Source organism: Lepidochelys kempii, chromosome 12 (assembly GCF_965140285.1).
Source record: "Lepidochelys kempii isolate rLepKem1 chromosome 12, rLepKem1.hap1, whole genome shotgun sequence".
Taxonomy (NCBI): Eukaryota; Metazoa; Chordata; order Testudines; family Cheloniidae; genus Lepidochelys; species Lepidochelys kempii.
In genome coordinates, this window is record NC_136391.1 from 43,033,022 (window position 1) to 43,048,664 (window position 15,643).

At 46.0% G+C, this 15,643-nt stretch overlaps 1 protein-coding gene across 2 annotated transcripts in view; it reads left to right on the forward strand.

The window, feature by feature from the left end:
- ZFHX3 (zinc finger homeobox 3) overlaps positions 1 to 11,819 on the forward strand; it is a 283,633-nt gene extending 271,814 nt beyond the window's left edge. Inside the window, exon 10 of one of the 2 annotated variants that reach the window (XM_073308352.2) lies at positions 5,864 to 11,818. In XM_073308352.2, the coding sequence (XP_073164453.2) occupies positions 5,864 to 7,392 (1,529 nt within the window). In that variant the 3' untranslated portion in view covers positions 7,393 to 11,818. Of the gene's footprint in view, positions 1 to 5,863 lie in introns of both variants that reach the window. The other variant, XM_073308351.2, reaches the window with a different exon arrangement.
- Positions 11,820 to 15,643: the final 3,824 nt, after the last annotated feature.

Sequence of the window (15,643 nt, forward strand, 5' to 3'; positions counted from 1 at the left end):
GACCTGAAAATATTTGCAGTTCTTGAATCCATTGCGTCCCACTCCAGCCACTCTTGACAGCAGCAGTCCACCCAGCTGCACCAGCCCCAGTATCGATCTCTGCATCCAGCAGTGGGTAAGTATGTGACTGGATGTGCCTGCTAAAATCAGGAGTTAGGATGTACCTACACGGTAGTTCAATGCCCGCGTTGGCTTGTGGGGCTCAGGCTGTGGGCCTGTAAGATGCGGTGTAGAGGTTCGGGCTTGTGCTGGAGCCCAGGCTCCAGCACGCTTCCATCTTGCAGCTCCCAGAACTCAGGCTCCAGCCCCAGTCTAAACAGCTACCCGCAGTCTTACAGCCCCATAGCTCCAGTCCCGCAAGCCCAAGTCAGCTGACCCAGGCCATCTGTGAGTGTGTTACTGCAGTGTAGGCGTGCCCCTAGATGGTTAACGATACTAGCATTTAAATTATTATAATTAGTTTTCAGAATCCACAGCACACAAAGATAAATGGGGCATTTTGCACCTCACTGAGAGCTACTTGCCCCAGTTCTTGACTGTATTCTGGCCCTTATGCTGCTGCTGTGGTGTAAAGGAGCTAGAAGCAGCTGGCTCTCTCCTGCCAGGAATGGCCTTATGCTGCCCCTCTTGCCCTGACCCAGCTCAGGCTTTGGAAGGTACAAAGGTGACCTTTCACCTCCTGAGCTGTCTCTCCTAAGAGGCACAGCTTAAAGTCAGGCCTATTTCTGGCTGTCTGCAGTATTTCCTGATTCTGCATCAGTTTGCGCTCAGTTCACCTTTGAACAGTTTGTAACTGTAAGGCTGGAATTTCCCTAAACGAAGGGTTAGATTCTGCAGCACACATCTGCGGGAAGGGCTGGATGCTGCAGCAAATCTCACAGCTGTGGGATCCCTGAAAACATGGGCCCTACCTATGAGAAAATGAAAGCGTTTGTTTTATTTCCCCTTAAAGGCATCAGGAGACTTTTCCTTTTCAGGTGCTTGTGTGCCAACGGCAGTGGACAGGACTGATGCTATAAGCCCTTTCAGCAGAACTCCCTTTGCCCGAGCTATTAACAACCGTAGAGTGAAGATTCACAGCCCTGGAGACTATATTGTTACTGGCTATCCCTTCTGCTGGGAAAACTAGCCAGCTTCATGTTCCACTATTAATCCATCTCCTTTGTGAGGATATATTAGGGTGCATTTACTTCCACACACAATACTAGGTTCTTGCCTTAAGGGAATATCTAAATACCACATAAACTTTGGAACTACATCAAGGCTGTATGCCCAAAGCCTCCCACCCTGGTAAGGCAGAGGCAGCATTAGAGGTTTATGGATCCATGAATTTTTACCCAATAAGGACAGAAGAATTTAGAAACTCAGTCTGTTCGGTTCTTTGCGATAGCCATGCCTCGCTCTCCCTAGTCTGGAGAGAGTTTAAGAAGGTTGATCCTTTCTGATATTCAAAATGACTTTGCTTGGCACAGGTACTTTCCCTTCTACTCTTGAGCCCTTTGGACGAAGGAACAACTGCGACTTGTGCAGCTGTAGAAGAAGTCTCTGTCAGAGACATCAACGATGAGTCTCGTGTGCATTACGACAGACATTCAGAAAGAGTCAAATTGCTACTATGAATTTTCAGTTATTTGGAAGAAATTGAAACAGCTTCCTCTGCTGCCTAGTAAATTACCTGTTTCTAGTTACCCCACTTCATATGTTGTTTTTTGACTCACCAGCCTGCCCAATCAAGGGAAGCTTCTAAGAGAAAGGGAATGTGGGGTTACTGGTTTCCTTTGAGGCCTTCTTTGCACTCGGCCTTTTTCCCCTAACATTTCCCACCAGTTTTAGTAACAAGGGTTAAAAAGCCAGCACGTCTACACTTTTTCTACCACCAGTAGAGCTGCACCCATGGGAAATTTCAGGGGGGAAGACTAGTGTAGACAAGTTCCATGGTGCAGCTCTCTCAGGCTTTTCTTCTTTCTGCTTCCCCAAGCTGGGACTTTCCTTGGTTTCTTTTCCAGTCAGGGAAAAAAAAACAGGCCTAGAATGCCAAGGTACCACAACTTTGTGTCGGCCTGGGGAAGCGATTGTAGCAGACTCTGCTATTCCACACCCCAGGAACCACCCATAAGTACCGCGCACCTGGGAAGGGAGCTGGGGTCCCTTCTGCAGGAATAACTCCAGTTTGAGAAAGACTTTGATAAGAGTATGCAGCAGAGATAAGTGAATCATGTGTAGGGAATAATTTATTCTGTGCAGTTTTGCCTTTCATTTGTTTGCAGTTTGTCCACAAACAGATGCTGGTTTTTTTTCTCAAAAACTATTGGGTGAAAATCTCTGGCAAATGCCGTGTGCTCTGTGGCTTTTTGTTAATGTCATGTGCTCTGTGGCTTGCTGTTAAAGCTGTGTTATTTAGTTGTGATACATCACAAAAGGCACGTGGTATTGTTTCTCTTCCCTCAATGCAGGAGGGTAACCTTTATAATCAGATAAACATTCACAGGCAGTAAATCTTAAATATACTTCCGGCAGGTATCCATGCTGGTAAAAATGACCCTTGCGAAAGCTGACCAAATGTGGCAAAAGAGAGCTGTGACACAAGCAAATTTATTTAGATTTCAAATTAATATTTATCCAGCTCTAGTATTTACTGCAGGAAACCAAGTGTAAGAATGTAGGAATTGCCAGTCTGGGTCAAACCAGAGGTCCTTCTTGTCCAGCACCCTGTCTCCAACAGTGGCCAATATCACCTGCTTCAAAGGAAGGTACAAGAAACCCTGCAATTGGCAGTGACAGGAGAACATGCTCTTAGAGGAGGATCTCCTAACCCTCATTAGTCAGAGATCAGTTTATGCAACTGTCTCTCAGTGGGGAGCCCTCCTTGTGTTTGGAAGACTGGTATTCCATAATTGATATGGGACATGAATTGGAAGGAAGTTAGTTAGCTCTGGTATGAGAGGGGATAACTTTCAGATCGGGTGACGTGGGATGATCTGGTTGGCCGGCACCAAAACAGGAAATGGAAAATGACTTCATGCTTTGATGTGACTGGGCACAGCTTTTGGTTGGGACAGAGGCAGAGGGTAAGAGTCGCCAGTACTGACCAGAGCAGATCCATCCATGAGAATGCTCCAGTTATATCCCTGCCGAAGGAGTTACCTTACAGTTCTCGTATTCCATTGGTGATGTCTGACTAACCACAAGCTCTTCTGGCTGTTGTGACACTGGGACCATATGTAGTACCATCACCAGAGGTAGGGTTGCCAGTTTTGGTTTGACTTATTCCTGGAGGTTTCATCACATGACATAATCTTTAATGGAAGATTAATCTTTAATTCCTGGAGACTCAAGGACAATCGTGGAGGGTTGGCAACACTACCATAAAGGAGTCACTTGTGCTTAGTCCATAGCAGCACATGCATAGCTATTTATATTTAAAAATCCCTTCTGTGGGGTTAATTACTTCTATTCTTACAAACTAGCATTTCTAAATTGAGGCCTGTGCCTAGTCAGATCAGGCTGTGTGACTGATTGTTGTATCTCAGAAAGGCCAGCAACGAGAGGACCAAGGATCTGAGTTGCGGCTCCAATCCTATTATTAGCATATGTCTAATATTCGCATACTCAGCAGCTAGACATCCATGGCTGGCCCGGACCAGCTGACTGTCTCGTGGGGCTTGAGCTGCAGGGCTATTCCATTGCTGTTAAGATGTTAAGGCTCCCACCCAAGTCTGGGACTCTAGGACCCTGCGAGGTGGGAAGGTCACAGAGCTTGGGCTCCCGCCAAGCCTGGAACATCTACATAGCAATGGAACAGCCCCATAGCCCAAGCCCCAGAGGCTTAAGTGAGCTGGCATGGGCCAGCCGCAGGATTTTCTTTGCTGTGCAGACAGACCCCCTAGTGTTTGTTTGCAGTGGAGCCCACGGTGCACTAGGCGATGTACGGACACACTTCGATGATTTAACTGGGAATTGGTCCTGCTTTGAGCAGGGGGTTGGACTAGATGACCTTCTGGGGTCCCTTCCAACCCTGATATTCTATGATTCTATGAAGAGGGCATAGTCCCGCCTCAAAGAGGTTAGGCTGAGATTTTGCAAGCTGCTTACTGGTAATTGGCCATCAAAATGCCAGGTGCCTTTGAAGATATCTGCCTTACACTCTAAAAAGAGCTGACAGGGAAGGGAAAGGTCATTGTGGTGACTGGCTGCAGCCTGGCATTCAACATGTGATAAAGCGTGGCTTTTAGAAACAAACTCTCCCAGTTTGCCACTGAACACTGGTTCCTTCTCAGGACAGGAGAGGAGAACAGGGGTACACATTTGCTGCTTTTGCCTCTCTGAAGTTTAGAGTTTTCCCAGCCCTTACAATTTGCAGTGCACAATATTCCTCGCTTAGCTAGCTGATCTGGGATTGGATGGTCTGACTGCCTAAGGAAGATGTTGGCTAGTGAAAGAGTTGTGGATTGTTGTCTCTTTACCTGCCCCTCTTGTTATCTACGATGGTTTCCCAGCTGTTCTCCCCCCATCACCAGCTTTTTCACTTGCTTTTCCAGTCCTGTGGCTGGACACAACAAACATCATATCACTTTATACATGAAAGAAGTTACAATGCAAGTGCTTATTCCTTTCTGCTGGTTTCCCTGGCCTCGCCAATATTCCTCTGGCTGCTCTCTCTCCGACCCCTTGGACACCCTCCAGCAGTTCCTAAATAATGGATTGTGGCAGACATTCATCTGTCCTGGCCAAATAAGGGACATTCCAAGCATCTCTAGTATCAAGGGGATTCTGTACTTCATATCCATGTAACATTTCCCAGGAAAGCAGACACTTGTCTGCATTCTGCAACCATTGAGAGGGATTTTAACAAACTAAGAAAAGAGCGTGGGGGCAGGGAGAGGTCTTCCAGTGGTTGGACACTGGCGTTAGGGGAAGATCTGCTTTCCTCAAGGAGAACAGTGGGAGTCAGTGAACTCGCAAAAAAAACAAGAAAAGGAGGGCTCCTCGTTTGTACCTGTTCTAGCCGGTTCTTTTGCTTTTCCCCTCCCCTCTCTTGCTCTGCACCACTCCTTTCCTTCCCTGTCTGCCCCTCCTCCATTCTCTTCTTTCCTGCTGTTTGTCATTTTGAAATATCTTGAGGCTAAAACTTATTTTCATTAGCAGAAAAATAATTGCAGCACCTTCGCACCCAACCCCCCCGCATCACTGCTGCTGTCCAGCCATGGCATTCTGCCAAGTCAGCACTGCCCTCTCCCTCCGTGGCTGGCAGGGCTCTGCCTGTAGCCAGAACAGGTCAGGACAGTTGGGCCTATTGCTGTGGGAGTGGTATGGGAAGCTGATCTCTGGTGCCAGGTATTAGGCAGCTAAATACGGTGAGTCTAACAGCCCTGTCGCCAAAACTAGGTAGGGAAAGCAGACAGGTGAACTCATTACTCTTCGGTGTTTAACTGGCCTGTACAGTTTGGGCTCCTGACAGTCTTTACTGTATGTGTGAACACCCCCTCTAGGAGGCAGTGCAATGCTATTGTCCACATTGTGCAGAGGGGGAACTGAGGCACAGAGAGGCCAAGTGACTTTGCCCAAGGTCCCAAAGGAAGTCTGGCTGAGCAGGGAATTGAATACAGGTCTCTGGAGTCCCAGGCTAGCACCCTGACCTCACGTTTCTAAAGTACGTTGTAGGTTAAAAGTGTCACTTACAGAGCTGCTCCCCTGAAGCCAGGCCCATGGCTGAGCAGCCGGCGTCAGGCCTGTCCTGCTTGCGGTGACGCTGCCGGGATCCAGCCTGGCCCGTGGACTGACCTCCCTGCTCAGCCATAGCCCCCAGTAGGGCTCTTAGACCTGCACGGTGCTGAGTGATTTTATTGTTGCTTCCCCCCTTTAGCTTTAACTTCTCCAAAACCCAGCCTGATGGGTCTGCCCAGCACAAGCGTCCCTTCACCTGGCCTTCCCACGTCTGGATTACCAAATAAACAGCCCCCCGCCGCGCTGAGCTCCCCAACTCCAGCACAAGCACCCGTGGCCCTGGCCCCGCAGCAGCAGCCGCGCAAGGATAAGGAAAGTGAGAAGATGAAAGAGAAGGAGAAGGCGCCTAAAGGGAAAGGGGATTCCCTGCCGGGGCCCAAGAAGGAGAAAGGAGAGGCCCCTGCAGCGACCCTTTCTGCCCCCCTGCCCACCATGGAGTATGCGGTGGAGCCTGCCCAGCTTCAGGCTCTGCAGGCTGCCTTGAATTCAGACCCCACAGCCTTGCTTACAAGCCAGTTCCTTCCCTACTTTGTCCCAGGCTTTTCACCCTATTACGCCCCTCAGATTCCTGGGGCCCTGCAGAGCGGGTACCTGCAGCCCATGTACGGCATGGAGGGCCTGTTCCCTTACAGCCCCGCTCTGTCGCAGGCTCTGCTCGGCCTGTCCCCCGGCTCCTTGCTGCAGCAGTACCAGCAGTACCAGCAGAGCCTGCAGGAGGCGCTGCAGCAGCAGCAGAGACCAGTGCAGCCGCAGCAGCCGCCGAAAGTGCAGCCGCAGCCCAAAGGAAGCCAAACCCCAGCCCCCCCGGGGGCTGCCCCCCCCGACAAAGACCCTGCCAAAGAATCCCCCAAACAGGAAGAGCAGAAAAACGCCCCCCGTGAGGTGTCCCCCCTCCTGCCCAAACCCCAAGAAGAGCCCGAAGCAGAAAGCAACAGTGCGGACTCCCTGTGTGACCCCTTCATCGTTCCAAAGGTGCAGTACAAGCTGGTCTGCCGCAAGTGCCAGGCGGGCTTCAGCGACCGGGAGGCGGCCAGCCACCACCTGACGTCCCTCTGCTGCTTCGGCCAGCCTGCGGCGAGCCTGCAGGAGATGGTGCTCCACGTGCCCACGGGCGGGGGCCAGGGCAGCAGCTCGTACCAGTGCGTGGCGTGCGAGAGCACAGTGTGCGGGGACGAAGCCCTGAGTCAGCATCTCGAGTCAGCCCCTCACAAACACCGAACAATCACCAGAGCAGCAAGAAACGCCAAAGAGCACCCCAGTCGATTACCTCACTCTGCCTGCCTCCCCGATCCTAGCACCGCATCTACCTCGCAGTCTGCCGCTCACTCAAACGACAGCCCCCTAGCCCCTCTGTCCTCCTCCTCCTCTTCAGCTTCCCCCCACGCCTCCAGAAAGTCTTGGCCTCAAGCGCTCTCCCGGGCTCCACTTGGGAAGCCGCCGCCTCCTTCTTTCCCTCCTCTCTCCTCATCTCCAACGGTTACCTCAAGTTCATGCAGCACCTCAGGGGTTCAGCCCTCGATGCCAACAGACGACTATTCGGAGGAGTCTGACACGGATCTTAGCCAAAAGTCAGATGGACCGGCTAGCCCGGGGGAGGGGCCTAAAGACCCCAGCTGCCCGAAGGACAGTGGTCTAACTAGTGTAGGAATGGACACCTTCAGATTGTAAGCTTTGAAGATGAACAATACAAAAATGAATTTAAATAAAATTAATAACAAACCAATTTCAAAAATAGACTAACTGCAATTCCAAAGCTTCTAACCAAAAAAAGAAAAAGAAAAAAGAAAAAGCGTGGGTTGTTTTCCCATATAACAATGCTGGTGGGTTTTACATTTTTTTTTCTTTTAATAAAAAAACAAAACAAAAAAACCTCTCTTACATTTGTCCTTTTGAAGGTCCTGTTGGTCTGGGAGACAAAAGTCCAAACTGCCTCCTTAATGTCTTTGGAGCTTAAACCCCTTGTATATTGCCCTTTTCCAATAATGCCCCCACATTGATAGCACAGCAAAGGCCGGCATGCACTGTATGGGAAAGCAGCCCACCGGGCTACAGTTTAAATTTCTTGCTATCTTAGCATTCAGATACCAATGGCTTGCTAAAAGAAAAAAGAAATGTAATGTCTTTTTATTCTCAGGTCAATCGCTCACACTTTGTTCTGTTTTCAGAATCATTGTTTTTATATATATATATATATATGTGTGTGTGTGTGTGTGTATGTATATATATATATATATATATAATTTTTTTTTGTTTGTTTTGGGTGTTTTGTTTTGTTTTTTGTTCCAGAAAAGAATTTTGTTTTGTTGGGTTTGGGGAGGGTTGTTTTGGGCTGGGGGGGAGGTTGTTTTTTAATTTAAAATGGGCAGAAAGTATTCAAGAGAAAAACAATGTGAACTGCTTTCGCTTTCTGGGGATTTTAAGGGTAGCTTTTCTGATGAAGCCAATTTCAAGGGGAAAAGTTAAGCACTCCCACTTTTCAGAAAAAAAACACAAAGAGTGTTGAGGACTTGGAGCTTAAAAATAAGTTTTAAAACAACTGACTTTCTGTATTTATGATAGATATGACCATTTTTGGTGTTGAGTAGATTGTTGCATTGGAAATGAACTGAAGCAGTATGGTAGATTTAAAAGAAAAAACCCTTTTGTGTACATTTAGCTTTTGTATGGTCCAGCTGACGGCTTCTCATTTGATGTTGTCTTGTTCATTCCTAGCCAGATAGATTGCAATCCATTGACTCGCCTAAGCTTTTCTCCCCTTTGTACCTTTATTCCCCTTTCACCCATCCTGTAATCTTCCACTTATGGTTACTGCCTTCATTTCTTAGAGGGTGGTTGCATAATTATTTTATAAAAACTAAAGAAAGAAGTTCAAAGGGTTTTGGGGGTCAGTAGGATCCCTTGCAGAATATTTTTTGTTGGGGGTTTGAAACTTTTTAAGACATATACATACGATTTACCTATGTCTGTTACCCTTGTGCACTTATCTCTTATTTTTCGTTTTCCTTTTTTCTCTTCCTTTCCTCATTTTGTAAATGCTTCAAAGATTCTGTTCCTAAACTATAAGCGTTTGTTTGTGTAATTAGGCTGCACTCTGTTCCTTCTTTTAAAATAACTTTTTGTTACATTTTTTCTCAAAAAAAAATTCATGCTTTAAATAAAATCCAAAGACATACCCTTTCACCACTGGTGCAGAATGAGCAAAAAGGTTTCTTTTTACATGAGAATTTGTTTCTGATTTAAACAAACAAAACTAAGTTTAAATAAAGAAAAGAATAAAAAAGTACCCAGGTTGTTATCTGTGCTTCTTCTGCAAGCAGAGAGGCAACTCTTTATGAAAATTCAACATACCAAAACACAAGTTTTTACTTCAAAGTTTTGTCCTTGTGTTAGGCAGTCTGAGTGGTGAGAGACCCAGAGGTGCAGCCCGCAAAGAATCAGATAGCAATGTACAGAAAGCAAAACAAAAAACAAAACAAAAAAATCCCATATGTGAGGCACTTGTGTTTATGTTAATCTCTGTGTTCCTGTTAGTGGAAAACACACACACACCCACACACACACACCCCTCTTACGGTCTGGACTTTAAAAGAAAAACTTTGTGCTGCTAAAATGTAGATTTTGGAGACAGATGCTTGCTATTTCACTTCCCTAGCCAAATGTCAACAGAAACAATCTCCCTTCCTCCCCACCCTTGAAAGTGTGAAATCATTCACCCTGTCATCCTCCTTATATTTCAAAAGGGAACTTCGAAGACTGTGAATGCAGGTTCCATTGTTCACCCTCTGGCTTCTTTTCCCAATGTTGAAGCCACTCATCAACTTTTCAAGAGACTGGAGCATTCCGAGATATGAAACGCGGATTTCATTTTTTTAGCCGGGACTCTTATTTTTATGAATTTTTGTTTTTAGTTTAATGAAAGACTAGATCTTGAAATGTTGTACATATTTCTAACTAGGCTGATGCACAGTGCAAATTCCTTTTTTAATTGTTTTTTAAGTAGACAATACTAAAGAGAGTACCATCTAATATTCATATGAGTATCCAGTTGTAGCATAAGGTGTCAAAAATTAAAACAAGTACACAAAGCGTTTGCTCTTTTAACAAACTGTTTTCTTTTAACAAAAGTTCTTGTATTTCTCCCTGTGTTTGAGATGAACATTTTTTAAATTTCAAAGTTGTACAGTTTTTTGTTTTCCATTATTTTATCTTGTTTGTAATTCTATGATATATATATATATATATATTCAAATATATATATATATTTTTTTGCCATTTAACTGTTGTATGTTACTCTGTCTGTATCATATAGAAATATTTTGTTTGTTTTGTTTTTGGTTCTCTGTGTGATACAAGTTAACAATTTAACACTACCTTTATCTGTCAAATTCTGCTAGGTATCTTTTGAAATCTTTTCTTTTGGTTTTTATTATGTCGTTTGGTCATAGTGCAATTTCTCTCTCCTCCTTCTCCCTCTTCCTTCCCACCCACTAAAAAGTGTTTTAAACTTATTTTCTTATATTTTTTTCCTAAATATTTCTAGATACTCTTTCAGTCTGAGATTGTCTCATCCTTTTGAAGTGCCATGCAGCAGTGGCTGCAGGGCCTGCTCGCTTTCTCCAGCCCAGGCTGAGCTACTGTGCTCTCACTCGAAGTGAAATTGATGAACATCAGAAGGGTTAGGGTTGCCAAAGTCTGATTCCTGCTGCAGAATTCCCACAGGGGTTGAAGGTGTTATGTGGACTCCTTGGTTGTAATACTGCTTTAATCGCAGATGAAATGAGTGATGGTTTCAACCAAGTCCTTGGAGGATAATTTTCCCCATCAGATCACTATTCTCCCCCCACCTCCATGTCTTTTAACACACTGTGGTACAGTTAGCGGTCGCTGCTCAGGAGAGGCCCAGAACTAGAATACCAGGTGTGGTGCCAGTCAGGGTTGAGATGCATACAGGCTGTGTTGGGAAACTTGCATGGTGCCTGTCTGCTCATACCAAGCCAATCTGTAGCCGGCGCTGTTAGTCTCTCACTCTCATGAGCACTAAAATTCATGCCAGTAATTCAATATCTGTCTACACTTCTGCCCTTCAGACTGGCCTTCACTTGAGAATTTGCACCTCTCTTCTCCTTGAGAGGCTATGGGAAGGGGGTCATTTTCAAAGCCTTTTTAAAAATTTCCCCATAATATAAATTTTTCTATTTCAAATAGAAAAACCCACAAAGTGGCCTGGTGCTGGACACCAATCCCAAAGGGAGCTCTGAGACCCGAGTAGCTGGTACTACTCAGTCTGCTTAGAACAGCACCAGATAGAACCCTAGAGCTGAGGTCTCCTCCCTTCTGCTTTTCCTAGAAAAGGGGGAGGTGGAAAACCCCCACAAGGAAAAGATTTTAAACACAGCACAGAGCCGATTACTGTTTATTTTTAAATTAAAAGCTTTTTAAAGAGGCGAAGATGGCCAAATTTCTCACACAACAGTATGAAATACACTGTAAGGCATGTGTTTAGAGGGCCAACCTGCGCCCGTGCAGCAGGCAAGGCAGGAAGATGCAGACAACAGAGAGGCATTAACACAAGCCAGCACAGTTGATGTTTGTGAAAATATATTTTGCTTTTTTTAAAATAAATTAACTAAATTAAAACATTTTAAATAGAAGCAGAAATTTGGTTGGTTTGTTGGCTGAGATACTGCCCACTGTGAAACACAAAGCTTTGACTATTTTTTTGTTTGTTTTTGGGGGGCAAGTTTGGGTAGAACAGAAAGCGTAAATGAGGTGAAGAGGTATATGAACAGCCTTTGCAATGTACAAATAATAGAGCAAGTGAAACCAAAAATGATGTTCTTGGTGTTTTTCTATAATGTAGTCTTGTTAGCTTTTTTGTTACTGTAACAATGCTGATCTCGAACTGTACCAAAATACATGGAGACGAACAGAAACAGAAACCACATGGAACTTTCAAAACTTTAAAAAAAAAATTGTCACAAAAACTTTGTTGTCATAGTTAAGTTGATTGTAGATGGTAATTGAATATACTCCTTTGAAAATATTTCATCAAGTATGTTTCCTGCTCATTGTGATACATTAAAAAAAAATGAGCAAAAGCTCTTGTCTCCGATGTCCCCGGGTGTGTGAAGGTTTTGTGTGTCTGCATGCCCGTGCGCTCGCTGGTAGGACTGTGTGCGTGCATGTTTGTGAATTCATCTGTGTGCATGAAATTAGATGTTCATGGAGCTACTTGTAGGCACATGCCCCTGGTGCACTCACAAGTGTGTGTGTGTGTGTGTGTGTGTACGTGCATAGTCATTTGCCCTCACAAGCATGTGGGTGTTTGTGTGCCCATGGGCACTGTTTGCATTAGTGTGAGAGTGCATGGTTCTCAGCATGGAGTCCAAGTGTTTAATGAGCCAAGTAGCACCGTTCGTATTACAGCTTTGGGATGTGTTGTGTATGAAAAGGGCATTGTACAAGTTGAATTTTACCAAATGATTGTGTAAGAAATCTGGGCACATTACTGTAATTAATGGATAGAAAGACAAAGCTTGATGCCTTGGTCAACTTCACATCTGTAAACTAGAGATGAGCCAGTTAGCATGTTTTCTTCTGCTGATTAAACCAGAAGCAAAGGAAGGTAAGAACAGTAAGTAGTTGATTCACTGCGCTTTCCTTTGATAACCGAGCCACTCGCGCTCTCTAGAGCAGAGGCTGAAATGGGAGCAAAACTTGGTAAACTGATGAGTGTTTAACATATACATTTCTCTTATCAAAAACTGCCCCTTGCAGTGGGAAAGCCTTGAAATTCATTCATAAGGACCACACGCAAATGAGAGCCCAAGGGTCTCCCATTCATCTCTAATTTATAGCTACAGGAATAAATATTTTTTTAAAAACCATTGTAGGTAAGGTCTGAAGGCCATTTAGCATGATAGTGTCCTTGGACGGTCTGCAGACTTCCCTGTAATAAGGGGCATCCTACCATTCCCTGGGAGGTGGGAGCTTCTCATTCCTGAGTATTACAGTAAGTGAGGGGAGGCAGGAAACTACAAGAGTCTCAGCTTGGGAGGAGACAGTTTTTCTTTAATTAATTAGGTTGGAACATTGACTAGCCAGAAAGTTCAGGTAAGGGGGGTACTTTTGGTTTGGAGTTTTTTATTTTGTTTAATTCCTGATTTAGGCTCCTTAAATATGTGGGATGATTTTTTTCAAAAGTGCTGAGCACCCGGCAGGTTCCAGTGACCCAAAGTGTGGGGAATTCTCTCTCTTAAAAAGGGGCTCACTTATTTTTGAAAATCTTGACCTTTTTGCTGAATGTATGTACAAAGTCATCCAGGAAGTGGCACCTGTATACAATCTTGCAAGATGCAGATTGTACTGCTTTGCATCTACAAAAATAAGAATGACTGGGCTTGAATGCATACTACATCCAATCACTCCTGTCTAGTTTACAACACTTGAGGGCGGGGAGAAAAAAACAAAAAAGGCATGGCTGCTTTTATAATGATTTGAGTTCTCTGACTCTTGAAGGTTTGTGTTGCAACTCAACATTATTTATATGTTTTTTCTAACTTAATTTCCCCTTTAAGGAACATTTGAAAAAAGCAGGATATTTTGTGGGATACAAAGAAGTGCTCATACGTCTGCCAAGACAGCACATCTTTCCAGTAACTATGGAGGTAGGAATGCTTCAGGGGGAAAAAAGCTTACCACGCCATGCACCTGCTCGACAGAAGTCAATTCAGTTCACTGAGAGCATGCATACCTGTTAGTTGTAAATTTGTAAAAACCATAATTAAAGCTATTTTTTTCATGGAAAAAGTGATATTTTCATGTTCCAAAGTGGCAAATGTCCCAGGACAACAGTAAATTTCAGAAATGCATTTTGATAGTTAACACCAGACAAAGCTTTAGACACCTTTCAGTACAAGTCTGAAGACGGAAACTAAATCCCTATTTATGTTTTAGCATGCTGTAGTTTTGTTCTGAAAAAGGGAAAGAAGCAAAGAGTATCTTTACGTATAGCCAGTGGTGAGCTGGAGCCGGTTTGCTAGAACCGGTTGTTAAATTTAGAAGCTGTCATAAATATAAAGGGAAGGGTAAACCCCTTTGAAATCCCTCCTGGCCAGGGGAAAGCTCCTCTCACCATGTCAAGGTTCCTCCCCCACTCTGAACTCTAGGGTACAGATGTGGGGACCTGCATGAAAAACCTCCTAAGCTTATCTTTACCAGCTTAGGTCAAAACTTCCCCAAGGTACAAAATATTACCCCCGTTATCCTTGGAATGGCCGCTACCACCACCAAACTAATACTGGTTACTGGGGAAGAGCTGTTTGGACGCGTCCTTCCCCCCAAAATACTTCCCAAAACCTTGCACCCTACTTCCTGGACAAGGTTTGGTAAAAAGCCTCACCAATTCGCCTAGGTGACTACAGACCCAGACCCTTGGATCTTAAGAACAATGAACAATCCTCCCAACACTTGCACTCCCCCTTTCCTGGGAAATGTACCCTGTAAGATATCTACCATCCTGATTTTACAGGGGGGATTTCTTTATTTCTATTTACTTCTATTTTTTATTAAAAGTCTTCTTGTAAAACACTGAATGCTTTTTCATTGTTCTCAGATCCAAGGGTTTGGGTCTGTGGTCACCTATGCAAATTGGTGAGGCTTTTTATCCAACATTTCCCAGGAAAGGGGGAGTGCAAGTGTTGGGAGGATTGTTCATTGTTCTTAAGATCCAAGGGTCTGGGTCTGTAGTCACCTAGGCGAATTGGTGAGGCTTTTTACCAAACCTTGTCCAGGAAGTAGGGTGCAAGGTTTTGGGAAGTATTTTGGGGGGAAGGACGCGTCCAAACAGCTCTTCCCCAGTAACCAGTATTAGTTTGGTGGTGGTAGCGGCCATTCCAAGGATAACGGGGGTAATATTTTGTACCTTGGGGAAGTTTTGACCTAAGCTGGTAAAGATAAGCTTAGGAGGTTTTTCATGCAGGTCCCCACATCTGTACCCTAGAGTTCAGAGTGGGGGAGGAACCTTGACATGGTGAGAGGAGCTTTCCCCTGGCCAGGAGGGATTTCAAAGGGGTTTACCCTTCCCTTTATATTTATGACAGAAGCCCTTTTAGAACTGGTTGTTGCACGAGGGAGAACCAATTCTAAAAGGGCTTCTAAATTTAACTGGCCAAAAGTGGCGCCTTAGGCGCCAACTCCATGGGTGCTCCGGGGCTGGAGCACCCAAGGGGAAAATTTGATGGGTGCAGAGCACCAACCAGCAGCTTCCCACCTCACCCTTGGCCCCAGCTCGCCTCCGCCTCCTCCCCTGAACGCGCCACCCCGCCCTGCTCCGCCCCCCTGGCTTCCCACGAATCAGCTGTTCGTGCGGGAAGCTGGGGCAGGCTAAGAAGCAGGACGCGGCTTCGCGCTCAGGCCCAGGGAGGTGGAGGGGAGCTGGTGCGGGGGGGGGGGGGGCGAGGAGGGCCGCCCGCCCCGCAGCAGGTAACCCGGGGGGGGGCGCAGGGGAACCGCTCCCCGCCCCAGCTCACCTCCGCCATCCTGGGCCTGAGCAGGAAGCCACCACCTGCTTCTCAGCCCTCCCCAGCTTCCTGCCGAACAGCTGATTCGCGGGGAGCCGGGGCGGGGTGTGCGGAGAAGCCAAGCGGGGCGGCGTGTTCAGGGGCGGAAGCGGAGCAGAGGTGAGCTGGGGCCGGGTGCAGGGCAGGGAGCTGCCGTTGGGGGCTCTGCACCCACCAATTTTCCTCTTGGGTGCTCCAGCCCCAGAGCACCCAGGGAGTCGGTGCCTAAGGCACCACTTTTGATGTGATCAGTGGGGGAGCGGCCACTCCCCCTGTTCCCCCCCTAGCGACGCTCCCCTGCTCTTAGGAGCCAGAGGGACCTGCCAGATGCTTCCTGGGAGCTGCCCCAGGTAAGCACT